Source organism: Echinops telfairi, unplaced genomic scaffold (assembly GCF_000313985.2).
Source record: "Echinops telfairi isolate 266 unplaced genomic scaffold, ASM31398v2 ScPeMD7_5592;HRSCAF=6446, whole genome shotgun sequence".
NCBI lineage: Eukaryota > Metazoa > Chordata > Mammalia > Afrosoricida > Tenrecidae > Echinops > Echinops telfairi.
The window spans coordinates 15,495,355-15,510,993 of NW_022109491.1; the positions used below are offsets into that span (position 1 = coordinate 15,495,355).

Below are 15,639 nucleotides of genomic sequence, written 5' to 3' on the forward strand. Positions count from 1 at the left end.
CGCTTGAGGAGGGAGGTCCCTGCGCCTCCAGGAGAACCACCACCGTCCCCCCTTCCGGGGCATCTTCTCCTTCTCCAGCTTGTCCACAGCACTCTGCAGCAGAGGGACCCCCACCACCCTTACACTGTGAGCCGGAGGGCCCTGTATGCCCTGGGTCTAGGGAAACCCTGGAGCTAGGCACCATCCACATCTGAAGGCTGAGGGAGCAGAGGGCTCCATCGGGGATTAGGCAGGGGCTGGAGTAGCTATGACCAGGAGGCCAAGAGTTCCAGCTCAGGCATGACTTGGACTCCAGATCTCGTGGGTTAGCAACCTGACTAGAGTGCTCCCCACCAGGTCCAGGTCTGCTACTCCCTGCCTGACGGCCCCACGTGGTGGCAGGAAGGTCAGGCTAAGACCATGCTCTGTAGCCTTCTGAGGCCCATGCTTCTCCCCCACAGACAGCCTCCCTGGCTGTGTGACACCTGGGGCAACGTGACCTTGTGAAATGGGCTAGACTGCTGCAAGGTAACCTCAGGGAGCACCTAGGCCAGATCCATCCTACAGATGCAGAAGGGGGGCCCACGGGAGGAAGGTGCAGGCTCAGGGTGGGTGGACTGGGCACTTAGCTGAGCGGGGATGGGCTTGAGGAGGGAAGCGACCCCTTCCTTCCCACACCCAGTCAGGGGTGGAGCAGGCACCAGAGACTGACAGCTGGTTGGTAATGGACCCAGGGCATGCTCGAATGATCTGGGGACAGTGGCTCATACCAGAGTGGGGCTTTGCATAGCTCCTAGATGGGCAGGGCTAACCTGGCAGGCACTGTTCTCCAAGACAAAGGGAGGTGGCTAGGGGGACCAGGGTGAAGGCTGGGGGTATGGGGGGCTTGGGGAGGCCCGAAGAGGCTGGGCTCATTCTCGCCCCTGAGCATCTGCAGGTGTTCCCTTACCCTGGTTACAGATGTAACCTGGTTACGGATGCTCACCCTCTGAACCCAGCACAGTGGGCATGTGCTCAGCAAACCCCCCTGGTGGCTCTCAAAGCACCCAGACTGCACCTTCTCTGCACTCACATGGGAGTTACATATGCATCTCCCTGTGAGGGCGGGAGGAGCCTTGGTGATGTAGGGGTTACATGTTGGGCTGTGATCCAAAGGTTGGCAGTTTGAAACCACCAGCTGCTCAAGAGAGAAAGATAGGGCTTTCTACTTCCGTAAACAGGATTCCGGAAACTCACAAGGGCAGGTCTACCCTGCCTTAGAGGGTCGCTGCAAGTTGGCATCAATTCATTGGCAGTGAGTCATGAGGGTGGGAACCAGTTCAAGACCACCTTTCCACCCCCCACCCCCCGCTGTGGGCCTGGCACACAGGATACACAGCGAACAAGCACCAAATGTCAAAAAAACAGCGTTCTGAGGGCGAGATGAAAAACAGGTCCCTAATCCAGAACCCTCTGGTGGGAGGCATGTCCCTCTTTGGCACCTGTGGGCTGGTGATGCCCCTCTGGTTTGTCTTGAGCCCTTCTGATGTACAGACCCAAGTCCAGTAGGATTCAACCAGGAAACCCAGGATGCCAAGATGAGTCAGGGTCTGTCCCCACAGGATAAGGGCAAGGCTGGGAGTGGGGAGGTGGGCACTGTCTCCTTCCTCAGGGGCCATCTCTGTCCACCCTCCACTTCTTTGCTAAGGGTCCCCTACCCCAAGGCTATGGCCACGACCCCCAGCAGGCCCAGTTGGTGACCCAGCGCTACCTGAGGCAGGTTCTTCTGGAAGGCTTGGAGGGAGAGGATCATGGGGGCAGCCACAGCCCAATTATAATGCCTGGAGGGAAAGAATGGGGCCGTAGGGACACAGGGCTCAGGCAGCTACAGGGTCCCAGATTTGGGGTGACTGACAGGCAGCCAGGAGCCCAGCCCTGGGACTCACTTCTTGTTGATTTCCACCACGAGGTTGGGGTCCTCCAGGAGGCTGGGGTTCTTGCAGAGGTCCTGATAGGAGACGGCATGCTGGGTGAACTTCTCTGGACACAGAGGCTGGGAGTGAGGCTGAGGCAGGCAGTCTCGGGGGCCTCTCCCGACCATGTGGCGTTTGTACCCATTGTCCCCGCCATGGGCCCCCGCTCATGCTGGATTTGCACCGTCCCTGCTCAGGGCTTTGTGGTGGCTTGGGAATGTCCAGTTTGGCTGAGAACAAGCTCCAGGGAGCCCAGATGAAGTCACCATACTCCGGAGTCTTAGTTGATCCCCTCTCATTCTCCCTGCTGTAGTCACACTTACCTGGGGAGACGCTCCGGCTGTCAGCCAGTCCCCCACAGAGGGACAACGCTATGGTGTCCACCGCGTCGGGGATGGGTTCTGCCTTGGGCTCGGAGGTCAGGGCTCCCAGGAGCTTCTGGTTGCTGGGCTCACTCCACCTCCTGGCCCCCAGCCCACAGTCACTGGGGACAAAGGAACCAATGGGAACATGAATACAAGGAGGCTGGGAGCAAGGGGCCCATGTGTCCTGAACTCAAGACAGTCCAGCTCCCCGGAACCCCAGCACCTTTGCGGGAAGTAAAGGGCCACGTTCTCAGAATCCAGGGAGGGCAAGTCATCCAGGTAGATGTCACTAGGACCCAGGTGCTGGCTTCTCTTCAGGGAGCCTGTGGGCAGAGGAGGGGCCACTGCGTGCTCAGCAGTGTGAGCAGCTGAGATGTCCCCTTCACCTTGAGGGTGCTAGCATGGCCCTGTCCCATTAGAACTTTCTGGGTTGATAGGCAAGTTCCTTATCTGTGCTGTTCAATGTGGTGGCCGCTAGCACACATGCTACTGGGCACCTGAATGCGACTCATGAGAGCGGGGGTCCCTGAAGTTTTCGCTTTGATTTTAATGACATTTTCAGTAGCGTTGTATGCCCAGTGCCTCCTGATTCTGGCAGTGCCAGCTTCGTGCCTTCTCTCCACGTGCCGTGTGCTGGGGTGGTCGGGCCTCTGCTCAGCTCCCCAGCTTCCTCCCAGCCCTTTCCTCGGCCTCGTTCAAGACTTGTTGGCTCCCTTGGTTCCTAGACCAGGATACCTCCTACCCACCGCCCCATGGGCCTGGACACACACAACTCCCTTGGCCTCAGATTCTCCTCCTCTCTTGGTTGGTTGGTGGGAATGTGGGAGCATGTGGCAAAGATGCTGGAGGCAATTCCTCACCTCCCCCGCCCCGCCCCTCCCGCATCTCTCATACCAGCAGGGTCACGCATGGTGGACGGATGTCAGTGGGCCTTCAGATAGGAAGAAAGGCCCGGGAAGCTACTTCTAAAGGTTGGCCCATGAAAACACAGTGGGGAGCACAACAAGCGGGAGAGGGCCAGAGGAGGAAAGGCCGATGGCTGCAGGACGCCTCAAGCAGACCAGCGGACGTGAAGATCGTGTAGGGTGGAGCAGTGGTTTGTTCTGTGGAACGTGACTCACCGTGCATCAGCACTGCCCTGACGGCAACTAACAATACTCCTCTCCTGAACAGACCTGTATCTTTGGAGAACCAAACACTACCCGTCCAAAGAGGTCTTCCCTGGTCAGGCAATGTAAATGCCCTCCCCTGCTGTCTCAACGCATCGCCCACGCCATGATCTACCTTGTTTACAGGTGCCATCTGCCCCATGGTGGGTGGTGCCCAGCACAGTTCCTGGCTGATAGGTAGGGATTGAAGTCCTAGCATCACCCAGGGGGCCATCACTCACCTTCCCTTCTGCCGGCTCCCATTGGTGGCCTCTGGGGAGCAGGGTCCTCCAGAGCTGCCCAGCTCCATGATTTTGTGGCAGGACGGAGGCGTATGTCCCCAGAACACTGAATCTTGGAGGCCTCGCTCTGGGGGTTGGGGAGTGGGGCCCCTGCCAGAGCAGGAGCCTCATCAGGCGACAGCAGGTCAGTGCCAGCCATGGTTTGCAGGACGGGGGGTCCTGAGGAGTCCGTGCCCACCACAGAGGCAGAGCGGGTGTTTGGCCCACCCCGAGGAGGAGAGAGGGTCTCGGTGTTGTCTTCAGACTGCTCTGCTTTGGCCACCTTGAATCAAAGCAAGGGGGAGGCTGTGGGCCAGGGCAGGGCCTGCCTCCCAAGGCAGCCCCTTCTCAGTCACCCCAATCCTGGCCTGCACATGTTACTTATTCTGCCATCGAATCAGCTGTGACTCATGCAGACCCTATAGGACACAGACTTATTTGGCTCTTCAAAAAAAAAAAAAATACCCAAAGCCTCCTTTATAGCTAATAATCCAGGATAAAAGTGGTGGTGTTTGATTTTGCAGCTCCTCCCCTCGCTGCGCCCCCCCCCCCCAGATTGTTCCAGTTCCCCGCTGGGGGCAGTATTACCTACTTTGGGAAGCAGTGCTATAGGACAGAGTAGCAGTGCCCTTTGGGGTTCCAAGGCAGAACCGTAAAGGGAGCAGGCAGCCTCACCTTTCTCCCGCACATGGGCCATGGAGCCGTTGGAAGGGAGATGGGGAGAGGACGGGGTTTGAGGTCTAGGAACTCACCTTAGGTAGCCGTCCCCAGGACCACTGCATGTGGGACTCCGCTCTCAGGGGGCTGGGCTCTGAGGCCCGCAGCTCCAGCTCTGAGTCGCTCTTGGGAGAGGCCAGCCCATCTGATGTGAAGCTGCAGGAAACAAAAGCTCAGCGCTTCCCAGTGCAGCCTGCTGCCCCCTCCCCATGGCCCCACCTTAGCCTGAGGAATTAAGATACACAACTCCTACGATTTCCATGTTGGATCAGCAAAATACACAAAGGACGTGTAAAAGAGTGTATATATATATAAAGAGCACCCACCAATCAACAACAAGAAAGTGAATCAGTACAAAAATGACAGGCCAGGGACTAGAACAAACACATTCTAGAGGAGAGGAAAAAGCAGGTGAGCAGTCAGCATGCTCATGCCATTGGCTATCAGAACAATGTACATTGCAATCACTGCGAGACCATGGCTTGGAGATGCTCACCTGGTCTGGGGAGTCCACTCCCCATCAGAGTAGGGGTAGATGTCTTTGAGCCGGGGTGAGGACTCCCCTTCTGCCTGGGCACCGCTGAGGGGCAGCAGGGAAATGGTCAGACAGGAAAGTCCTGGCCCTCGGGGTAGGGCATCAGAGCCTCTGAGTCAGGAGCCTGGGGTGGTGAGGTCCAGGGACTTGCCCAGGGTCACACAGCATGCACAGGGGAACTGTTGCCTGAACCCCAGGGGTTGCTGTCTCGACCCTGAGCTGCCTCTTACACACCCTAGGGACTCCGACTTTGGTTTTTCCAGCAGGGACAGCCCGCTCTCGGCGCCTGCTTCCAGCTCCTCTGAACTGGAGTCCGTTGCTGCGCCCTCCTTCCACCTGGGCTTCCTCCTGCGGCGGCGCTTCTTCCGCCCAGTGGAGGCGCCCCCTGCCACAACAGAGCCCTCGGGCTCACTGGCTGTGCCCCACTGGGAGTCTGAGGGGAAGCCTGACAGGCCCCCCCAGGGGAGGGGCGAGGTGCACAGCCGGGGAGGCACAAGTTCCTGTGGAGCAGACAAGGGGCAGAGCTGAGGGGGGACAGAGCTGGGGTGGGGGTGGGGGGTCATGCTTGTCACCCAGAGCCCTGCCTGAGTTCCGGGAACAGCAGGTGAACAAAGGCAGGGGAGCACAGCTTTGCAGCTGTGGGTCCCTGAGTTCCCAGATCCAGGGAGCCACTCTAGCTGCCTGGGTGCTGCTGCCCTACAGAGGACCCTGGGCATCAGCCTTTTGGCTTGTCCTCTGCCCACATCTCCTTTTAAGACTCAGCCCAGGTGTCACCTCCTCCAGGTGTCACCACCACTTGTCCTGACCGTCCCCGGGTGGCTGCCAGCCCCCCTCACTGCAGTGGCCACAGTATTCCATCATCTGCTGCTCCTGTGCCTTGCCTGTCTCCCAGACTAGTCTAGGAAGCTTCTCGAAGATGAGGGTCATGCCCAGTTCAAGGGGACCGCAGAGAGTCGCCAGTCCACAGCAGGAGCTCAATCAAAACTTGTCAAAAAGCTCCAAACACTGTAAACATCCATTGGCTTTTGTTTCCCTTCCGCAGACTCCTGGCTCTGGCTCCATCCCCAGAATAAGCCACACCTTATGCTCTCTGGCACCCCAGCACCCAGGCCAGGCCTCAGAACCACCTTCTAAGCTGCCTGGAAGTGCTTCCTTTCCATCTTCTGGTACCTGGCTAGAGAAGCTCTCCCAGCTGCCCTGGAAATATGAGCCCATCTGCCACTCTGGGCATTAGTTTGCATCAGGTTCCTGCCAGGGGAGTGCTCCCGAGGAGGGCAGGGAGGAAGCCTAAGGCCCTGCCCAGAGGGGTCCGCAGTGCTGGGGCGGGGAGCACTCACCTCATCACTCTCCAGCTCCTGGACGAAGAAGGCCTCCCCGCTGTCCCCCAGCTTCATGTGCAGGTCCACTGGCTCCCCATTGATCTCGATATCCACCTGCATGGCAGGGCAGGACAGGCCTCACTGGCCTGCTGTAGCCCACTGGCCTGGCTGGCACCCTGCCCATGGTATCCCCTGTGCCCAGACCTCTGTGTGCCCAGTTGCTTCCTCCAGCAGGCATCTCTACCCTCTTTCTCCTTCCTCAGAGAGGCCATCGCCCAGGGGCCCACCCTGGCCCTCGGGCATACTCTCCGGTGGATCTCAATGGTCCCATGTTCCTGTCTGCCCCCATACCCCACAAGAACAAGAATGGACTGTATCTTATCACTGCCATACCCCAGTCCCCAGGGCAGTGCCCACCCATTAGATGACCACTGAAAAGGGGGTAAGCGTCACCACTTAAATACACACACACACACACATTTTTAGTTATGTCTCATTACGTCTTCACGAAACCCCATAAACTAGCTCCTGTTATTATCCTTCCTTGAGGAAACAGACTTGGAAGGGTTAAGTCACTTGCAGGGCAGTGGCCCTGAGAAGCTTCAGAGCCCACAAAGTCTGTGTCCACACCCTGGCTCTTGGCCACAAGATGTCCAACTCCCATTAGGTTACTCTTTCCTGTTAGGATTCTGGGATGTTCATAGCAAACCAACGGGGAGGTGGCTTGGGACCAAACAGTTCATCCACATGCAGGGTCTTAAAGTTAACAGAGGTCTCGACCCCCACACCCCCACCCCACACAGTGGACTGTGGGGTTGCTACAGGAGTGTTTGCAAAGGGACACTCAAAGTGCCCCCACACACCTACCCTGGGGCAAGGTTATCAGCTCCCAGGAATCCTCCCAGTCCACCCCCAAACCAGGCGGATAAGCTCACTCCGTCACACCTGTGAGGCGACTCACCGAGAACACCGAGGTACGTTCTTGGTAAGTAGGAGCCAGGTCTGATGGGCTCTAGTGTCACGGCCTACCCCGCGATGCCGCCGGCATGGGACAACGGGACCCACTCCAACCCTTGGAAGCCCCCTCTGAGACGTCGTCGCACCACCCCAGCCGGCCAGCACTCACCACCTTCTCGCGAGAGCGCAGGACACCCAGCTTGCCGAAGCGCACGTGGAAGGGGGAGCAGCGGAAAGAGCCGTCTTGCTGCTCCACCACCAGCACGTCGATGCCGCCGCTCAGCGTGGCCGGGTTCAGACCCCGGTACAGCTCCTTCACCGTCCCGAACACCGTCCCCGCCAGCTGCCCCACGTAGTTCATGGCCGCGGCTGGAAGCACAGCCGATGCTGTGGACCGCCCTCCCACAGCCTGGCCCCGCAGGGCCGCCGGGGCTTACCTTGAGTGGGGTCACGAAGGCTAGCAGGTCCTCGGTGCGGGGCCTGTGGACAGCCGCCTCCCGTCGCCCGGTGCCAATCTCCACATCTGTCGAGTGAGGCCTCGCGTCAGGCACTGCTCAGGAACGCTGGGCCCCTAGTGCCATGACTCACGACAGTGACCGCAGCGCCCCGTGGGCACGGCCCTGTCCCCTTCATAATAACCTTGCGTAGCTGGCTGGGCAGGTTTCATGACTCCTGTTTACTGAGCAGCCCGCTAGGGCACAGAGTGGTGGAGTGGCTGGCTCAGTCACACCACCTGGCAGCGTTGAATCCAGGTCAGTGTGGCTGCAGAACCCTGGGTGTGGCCAGACCCAGCCCAGCGGGTCCTGATGGCTCAGCTCGCTCTAGAGGATGGGGGTGGGACTGGGGGCGTGTGCACGATGGTGGGGGGAGTGTCTCTGCTCTTCCATCTGAGAAATGAGTACAGTTGTCTTGTCTCCCAGTCCGATGTGTTGGGCAGAGGCTTGGCAGGCCACCCTGACTACTTTGTAGGGGATCAGGAGGGAGGGCACACCCCAGGTACCTCAGATTCTGCCCAAAGCCAGATGCCCCAAAGACGCACAACTTCCCTGTTTCTCTGGTGAGAAGTCCCTCCGTGGGTCACAGCCTGACCCCAGGATCCCTAGGCCAGAGGTCCCAGCCCCTAACCTCAGTCCTGACCCTACTCCTCAGATGGAGGTTGGCTTTGCTGGCCAGTCCTCTGGTCCTTTCCAGGCCATGGCCTGCCTCTCCTCCCGGTCAGACCAGTCTCTCCACAGCAGGGAGGGCAGCATGAGCCCAAAGCCAACCGGAAGAAGCCAGGGCCACCATCATGAGAGCCACCTCCAAGCTGGTACAATGCCTGCCCTGCTCCAATCAGCTCATCACCCCAGTATGTTGGCCAGGCCCGTGGCCCATCACCCCCTCCAGAGGACATGTCCGTCTCACTGGTCCTGCCTCAGCAGCCCCACAGGACTGCCCACCATGCAAGACCACCTCTCAAAGAGGTCAAGCAAGGGATCCAAGTCTTAAGCTCATAGCGCCAGAGGTGAAGGAGGCTGGAAAGGGTGGGATGGTGATTCCAATGCCCGTCTCTGGGTTCCTTCCACTCCACGGTCTCTGTTTCTCTGACAACCGTGCACAACCTCTGTCCCACTCATAATGCAGTCTGTGGACCAGCTGGTTAGAAACATGGATTCCTAGGCTCAACTCAGCCCGAATCAGCCACAGCACCAACACCTGCCTTTAATGAGTCCCCCAGGTGATTCTCGTGCCCTTCAGTAGTGCATGGCCTCAGACCCTCACCTCCACCCACAGACGGCAGGCACTTCTCAGCTAAGGGCTGCAGCCTCCCTGCCCCCAGCCTTGGGTCGGGCTGTGGATTCTTCTGGTCTATGGCGCACAGTTATGATGGCTTCAGAGGACTGCTAAAACATCACTCAAACCCAATCATTATTTTACCTGCAAAAAGAAAAACAAAACTCAATGCCTTCAGGTCAATTCCAGCTCACAGCCACCCCTCAGGGCAGATGGAGTAGAACCACCCATCGGGTTTAAGAGATCATCTTTCTGGAAGCAAGCTGCCACACTGTCTTCACCTTGAGCGGCTGCTGGGTTTGAGCCACCGACCTTTCTGTTAGCAGCCAAGTGCTTTACCACTACACCCTATTATGTGCTGGGTGAAACTTCCTACTTTGGTTTCTCCCAACCCAACACCAAACGCTAAGAGCACACGCAGGTCTGGGTGGACTGAGAGTGACGAGGACAGACACTTGGTGGGGAAGGGTCTGTGAGAGTCTCAAGGGCTGTGAGAGTCCGGAAGCCGAGTGGACTCTGGAAGCTCCCACGAACAAAGATGCAAGCGTGGCAAGGTCAGGCCAGGATCGGGGCGAAGGTCTGCCCAGCTGGAGGCCCCACTGAGCGTCCCGTCCTGTCCTGCCCTGCCCTGCCCTGCTGAGGACAGAAGACCTGGGGGCAGGAGGAGCAGGGCAGGCTCAGCTCCATCTGTCTGGAATTCTTTGTTGTGGGGGCTGTCGAGTCAACTCCCAATTCAGAAAGGATCTGATCACGGAGACAGCTTCCTTGGTGGTGTCAAATCGCCCACCTTTTCATTAGCTGCCCACTGAGCCCCAAGGCTCCTCACTGGTCTAGGAGGAAGAATCAGTGCAGAGATGACCCCCGGGGATCACTCCCGTCCTTGGAGTCCCCCATGAAACATCTCTCCAGACTCCACAGGGCTTCTTTCCTCTCCTCGCCCCCTTACCCCACATCTCCCTTAGTATCTTGCGCCCTCCCACCTCCCAGGGCTGCACCTGTTCTTGCCCCAGCCCTGCCCCCTTCATCTCCACCAGACGCAGGGGGAGCTACATCACCCTTCACGCGGGACCAAAATCAAATGCCTTCTCTTCACCCAAATGTCCTCTTAAGGACTCTAGCCAGCTAGCTGCCTCCCAGGGCCCTGAATCGCCTTCCCCAGTTTTCTGCTCGCTCATCTGGCCCCTTCTTTTTGCACCTGCCGAGTTAGATTATGAGTATTCCCAGATCGTGAGTGACAGCAAGACATGGTGGGTCGGTGGGCACCAAACTATCTAGGTTCTAATCTCCACCGCCACTCACAACATTGCTGTGAGACCTAGAGCAAGTTACCTCACCTCTCTGGGCCTCAGTGTCAGCCGCTAAACCCCTGATACTGATAGACCCGCCCTGGGAAGGTGGGTGTGAGGAGGGAAAGAGATACTCTGGGGCAAACACTGACAAGCAGTACATGCCTAGTATGTCGCTTGTCATCTTTGTCATCAAGCTGGTCTGTGACGCTCAGTTGCCCAGGTGGGACACGAGGGCACCATCAGTGGTACTCTGTCGCTGGGCGTTTGTACTTCTTAAGTTGGCACCCAAGGCCCTGGGGATGGTGGCCCCAACTGTCTACACAAAGTGGGCAGCGGGCTCCAGGCAGGGGTCATGAGTGTCTGGTCCAAGCCTCGGCCCCCCACTCCGGCAGCACACACACGTCTCCCAGGAGGGTTTGCCCTGCACCACAGCGGCGCCCGAGCTAGCGCCCCGGGCTGTGCTGTCAGCCCTTATGGGGCCCGGGGTTTGGGGGAGGGGACAGGAGGATAAGCGCTCCTAGAGCCTGGAAGGGAGACAGCGTCGCCCAGGCTCCTAGCGGCGACCGCGGGTACCGCACCCGACTCAGTCGGCGAAGGGTCAGTCCCAGTTTTGTAACTGAGGACACTCAATGGCTGAGAAAAGAACCCTCCCTAAGGCCACACAGCCGGGGGTGAGGCCGGGTCTGTCTCCTCTGCGTCCGAGGTTTTCGTATCTCTTTCCAGATCCCATTGCTCTGCGGGTGGGGTCCGAGCGACCTCCCGCCGCAGGACTTCAGTCCCCTCTACCCTTAACGTCCTATCTGATGGCAGAGGTGGAGTCAGGCCCGCGAACAGGAAGAGCCGAGGGTCAGGTGGCAGGACATGGGCAGAGGGGGGCCACTTCTCCCCCGGCCCGGGTTGTGCCCTACCTGAGCCGCCGCCTCTACCTGAGCGCACAGGCCCAGCGGTAAGAGTCTTCCTCGGCTGCACACTGCCCAGCGCTTCCGTCTCCAGTCGACGCCGACCCCGCCCCTCCAGGAGCCAGGTGCGGCTTCGCCCCGCCCCGCCCCGCCCGCCCGGGCTCCACCCCCGGGGAAAATCCCGCTCCGTCCAGCGTTCTAGCAAGAGGACGCCATTTCTCTTAAGGAGGCTGGGCGGGGCCAGAGTCAGGCCGCGCCCCCTCGGCCTCAACGCCAGCCCCGCCCTGCGGCCTTCCAGTAGCTTTTTAGCAGGTCCCCTCCCACCTGGCACCTGGCCCACGGCCCGGGGAGGCGAAAGCCGGAAAGCCGGGCCTTTGGAGTTGGGCTGACCTGGGCCCTCCTGCTGGGCTTCCCGCTCACTGTGGGACCTCAGGTAAGTTCTGCACCCTCTCGGCACCCGTGGGCTGCTTGTCCTGGGAGAGTCAATGGTAGCCACCCTGCAGGGTTTGTCCAGAGTACAGTACATGAAATGCTTGGCGCTCAAATGCCCCCTGACTCCTCCGGACCAGACGAGGCCCACGTGTCAGACACCCAACCCACAATTGTAATTTTATGCGAGTATTTAGTTGAATAAGCAGCCCGGCTGGCGTGTGAGGTAGGCACTGAACGCCTAACCTCGAGGTCAGCAGTTTGAATACACCATGCCCTACCCGATGGGAGCACGGTGAGGCTGCCATAGAGGTTGAGAGTCTCAGAAATCGGGTAGCTATGAGTCGGAAGCCACGGAGTGGCAGAGTTTGGTTTTAACCTTTTGATTCATGTTTGTTCCCTTGCCCATGAGCTCCGTGGGAGCAGGCCTCGGGTTGGTCGCGTTCAAGGGTCTACATTAAGCGCTGAGTAAAAGCGAGTCCCTTCCATCTGCAGACGTCCGGGTGCAGTTCAATCCCCGCCCTGGCCAGCAGAGGGCAGGCGGCGCCCAGCTTTCGCGCCCAGCGGCGTCCTCGCCCGACCTGCCTGCGCCCGACTGGCTTCCGTCGAGGCGGGTGCCCAACAAATGCGGGAGCCTCGCCAGCCCTGGAGACTCGGGATGCCCAGCGTCTTTTCTCTGCGTATCTGTGGTTCTCGGCCCCTGGGACAAGGAGTGCACAGGTAGGACCCCTGCGAATGGCTCAAGTTCGCCTGCTGAGTTTAGGTATGGGGAGCAGGGTGGAGGCTGGCTCCTATTTGCTGTCAAGGGGGCGGGCAATGGCGAAGAAACCAGGTTTGAGAACGTGGTGGGCAGCGAGGAATGAGGTGGCCGCCGTTGTTGTGTTGATCCAACGTGACAAGACCTGGTTGGAAGTAGTACCAAATGATTTGGTGTCAGCTGACCCCAGGCGGTGTCTGATTGGTGTCTCTTAGGGGTCTTGCGTGGGGGGCAGTGCCAAGACACAAAGATGGCCGGCGGCATTGTACCTGGATACGTAGATACCTTCGGCTGTATGTACACCTGGGACTGTGCCACCTGGTTAAGCACTTGGCTGCTGAAAGAACAGGTGGCGGTTGAAACCCGCTAAGCTGAGACACCTGGCTCCAGTGAAGACTGACAGTCTTGCAAACCTGGAGGAGGGCCTGTGCCCCATTGGGACTTTCTGAACCAGAATGGACGCCAGCAGTGGGCATGGTTATATCACAGGGAAACGCTGGGGACTTTGGGACACCAGGAATGCCTGCAGGGAGCCTGGGACGGAAGAGAGGCAAGGACAAGAGTTTGGGGCTACACGACACCGCAGTCACTCTGTGTCTTTGAGCAGTTTCTTATCTCCAACCTCGAGAGTAATCCTGTGTTGAGGGACTGTTCCTGTGAGGATTAAACAGGATGGACTAAGTCAGTGATTCAACCTTGGCATTGGAGTCAGCTGGGTCCTTGGATGATAGCGAGGCTGGGCAGAGCTCCCCAGGGCTTTGTAACATGCAGCCAGGCTGGGAACCTCTGTACGTGTTGATCAGATTCTTTTTTTCTTTTTTTTAAAGATTGAGCACAAATAGCTCTCCTGGCTCCTTGTTACTTGGAGGAAAGAAAGCATTGTTACAGAGAGAGTGGGTTTCCTCCAGTACGATTCTGGACTCTTGGCCTTTCTGGGATTTGGGGGTGGGGCAAGGGGGGGTGGGTGGAGGACAGCAACAGCTTCTGGGAGGGTAGTTTGTCCCCACAGCCATCGGAGCAGGACGAGGTGAAGGCCACCCTGCTCTCGCCTGGGTTCATATCCCCTGAGACAAGCAGCACGGGCACTTGTTGGTCCATTTCTGTGGTCACGGCCATTTTCTCCTTCCCGCTGCCACCCCTTCTCCAGGTGGGCCTGCACCACCCACAGCAACTAGCCTCTTGATTAACCGGAGGGCCGCGGACAGTTCCCACTCTACAGACCGCATGTGGTTCCTGAAGTCACAGATCCAGGAATTGACTGCCTGCATCCTGCTTCCTGGGCCTGGCCCTCTCACAACTTCTTGCTTGGCTCAGCCAGGTGCGGGAGAAAGACTCATTCAGGCCTGCAGCTGTGGTCACTCAGACTAGCTGTTGGGAGCAGCTTCTCAACCCCTCTTGGCGGCCTCATTGAAGGCGGCAAGAGGTGCACCTGGAAAAGGAGGCAGAGGAGGCGGCGGGCAGTGAGCAGCAGGCAGCTGTGCCTGGCTGGGCTTCCCAAACTGGACTGCACATGGCTGATCAACAGCAGGTGTGGTTTAGTCAAGGGCTGGCTCATGGAATGTTGGGAACATTCTGTTCTGTTCTTAGAGGGTCTCGGAGTTGGAACCGACTTGATGGCAGTGAGTTTTGCTTGAGCCCTGGTGGCATAGTGGGTTGATTACGCGTTGGGCTGCTAACCTCAAGGTCTGCAATTCAAAATCACCAGCTTCTCCACAGGAAAACGATGAGACTTTCTACCCACCAAGAGTTACAGTCTCAGAAACCCACGAGGGCAGTTCTACTCTGCCCATAGGGTCACGATGAGTCAGAATGGACTCGGTGGCTGTGAGGTTTTGGGAGTTTATTCTTTAAAAAAAATTATCTGACACAGACGTAACTGAGCATTCTTTATTTTTATTTGGGGGACCTGCCAATCCCATGTCTGGCCAAGCAGCCAAGGAGAGACCAGCTCGTAGGACATGCTGTCGGCAGCGGGCTCCTGTCCCAGATTACAGATTGCCACATTCAGTTTCCACCTGTCGCTGCTCTGCTCCAGAACTGTATGTGGCTCCCAGCTGCTCCCACAGCAGAACTTGGCCTTCCTGGCTGCTTAGCCGGGCCCTGGCTGCCGTGCCAGCCCAGCTGACCCGCTTGGGCCCTTTCCCACCTTTGCTGCCTCCTGTTCCCTCTTGCCCGTTCCCAGTAGCAACCACGAACCCTCTGAGCTGCTTCCCATGCAGCCACCATCCTGAGTTCATGTGTGTTGTCGTCTCATTACTTCCTCACAAAGCCCAGTATGGTGGGACTGTACTAATTTGAGGAGTCGTGGTGGTGTCGGTGGGTTACATGTTGGGCTGCTCACCACAGGGTCAGCAGTTTGAAACCAACAGCTGCTCCTTGGGAGAAAGATGGGCTTTCCACTTCGGTAAAGAGTTGCAATCTTAAAACCCACGGGGGCAGTTAGTTCTACCCGGTCCTCTAGGGTCACTGAGTCTCAATCAACCCGATGGCATGAGTTTTTTGGTTTGTACTACCTCTCTGTTATCAAGAAAGAAATGGATTCAGACAGGGGTTCTCAAAGTGGGGTCTCAGGACCAGCAGGATTAGAATCACCTGCTAGGAATGCAGATTCTGGGGCCTCCCCCGCCTTGCTGAATCAAACTCTGGGCCTGGGGCTCAGCAATCTGTGTTTTAAGCTCGCCCCTCACTGCCAGGTGATTCTGATCTAGTTTGAGACCCGCTGACCTAAGGATGGTGTGATGGCAGGGCACCAGGTCTGCACCAGGCACTGGGCATGTAGCAGTGGTCTTGGGAGGAGTGAGAAGGTAGTCAGGTGAGTACGATGTCCTATGACAATTGGCTGAGTTGGGGCCAGCCCTGGATTGGTGGGGATTAAAGAAAGCTGCTACACCTGAATTAGCTAGATGAAGACCAGTGGAAAGGGTGTTCCAGGTGTGCGGGCTCTTGTTAGGGGCCTCCCCCTGTGTACCACAGGATGCAACACCACCGGGTCCTGCGTCATCCCACCTCATTGTTAGGCTTCAGCCGTTCTTGCAGCCACTGGGTCAGTCCATCTCCTTGAGGGGCTTCCTGCTTTACCAACCACGATGTCCCAGAGCTGGTCTGAACCGGTTCTTCCTGGTAACATGTCCAAAGTATGGGAGACCAAGTCTTGCCATTCTCGATTCTAAGGAGCATTCTGGCTGTACTGCTAAGACAGCCTGGTCATTCTCCGAGCAGTCCAGTCCATGGGATAGTGG

The 15,639-nt window shown here is 58.1% G+C and overlaps 2 protein-coding genes across 3 annotated transcripts in view; one reads left to right on the forward strand and one right to left on the reverse strand.

Annotated features, from left to right (window-relative positions):
* The window catches only part of LPIN3 (lipin 3), a 14,240-nt gene extending 2,932 nt beyond the window's left edge, over positions 1-11,308 (reverse strand). Inside the window, exons 1-14 of the mRNA XM_045295500.1 lie at positions 11,224-11,308; positions 9,015-9,170; positions 7,691-7,776; positions 7,423-7,622; positions 6,315-6,410; positions 5,212-5,477; positions 4,939-5,022; positions 4,478-4,598; positions 3,687-4,008; positions 2,520-2,619; positions 2,255-2,415; positions 1,905-1,998; positions 1,730-1,799; positions 5-93 (exon numbers count right to left, since the gene is read on the reverse strand). Of these exons, the coding sequence (XP_045151435.1) occupies positions 5-93; positions 1,730-1,799; positions 1,905-1,998; positions 2,255-2,415; positions 2,520-2,619; positions 3,687-4,008; positions 4,478-4,598; positions 4,939-5,022; positions 5,212-5,477; positions 6,315-6,410; positions 7,423-7,614 (1,595 nt within the window). The 5' untranslated portion in view covers positions 7,615-7,622; positions 7,691-7,776; positions 9,015-9,170; positions 11,224-11,308. The remainder of the gene's footprint in view (positions 1-4; positions 94-1,729; positions 1,800-1,904; positions 1,999-2,254; positions 2,416-2,519; positions 2,620-3,686; positions 4,009-4,477; positions 4,599-4,938; positions 5,023-5,211; positions 5,478-6,314; positions 6,411-7,422; positions 7,623-7,690; positions 7,777-9,014; positions 9,171-11,223) is intronic.
* Positions 11,309-12,322: 1,014 nt separating this feature from the next.
* Positions 12,323-15,639, forward strand: part of ZHX3 (zinc fingers and homeoboxes 3) — a 159,969-nt gene continuing 156,652 nt past the window's right edge. For both annotated transcript variants that reach the window (XR_006680557.1, XM_045295190.1), the window contains exon 1: positions 12,323-12,363. The gene's annotated coding sequence lies outside the window, so the exon portion shown is untranslated. The remainder of the gene's footprint in view (positions 12,364-15,639) is intronic.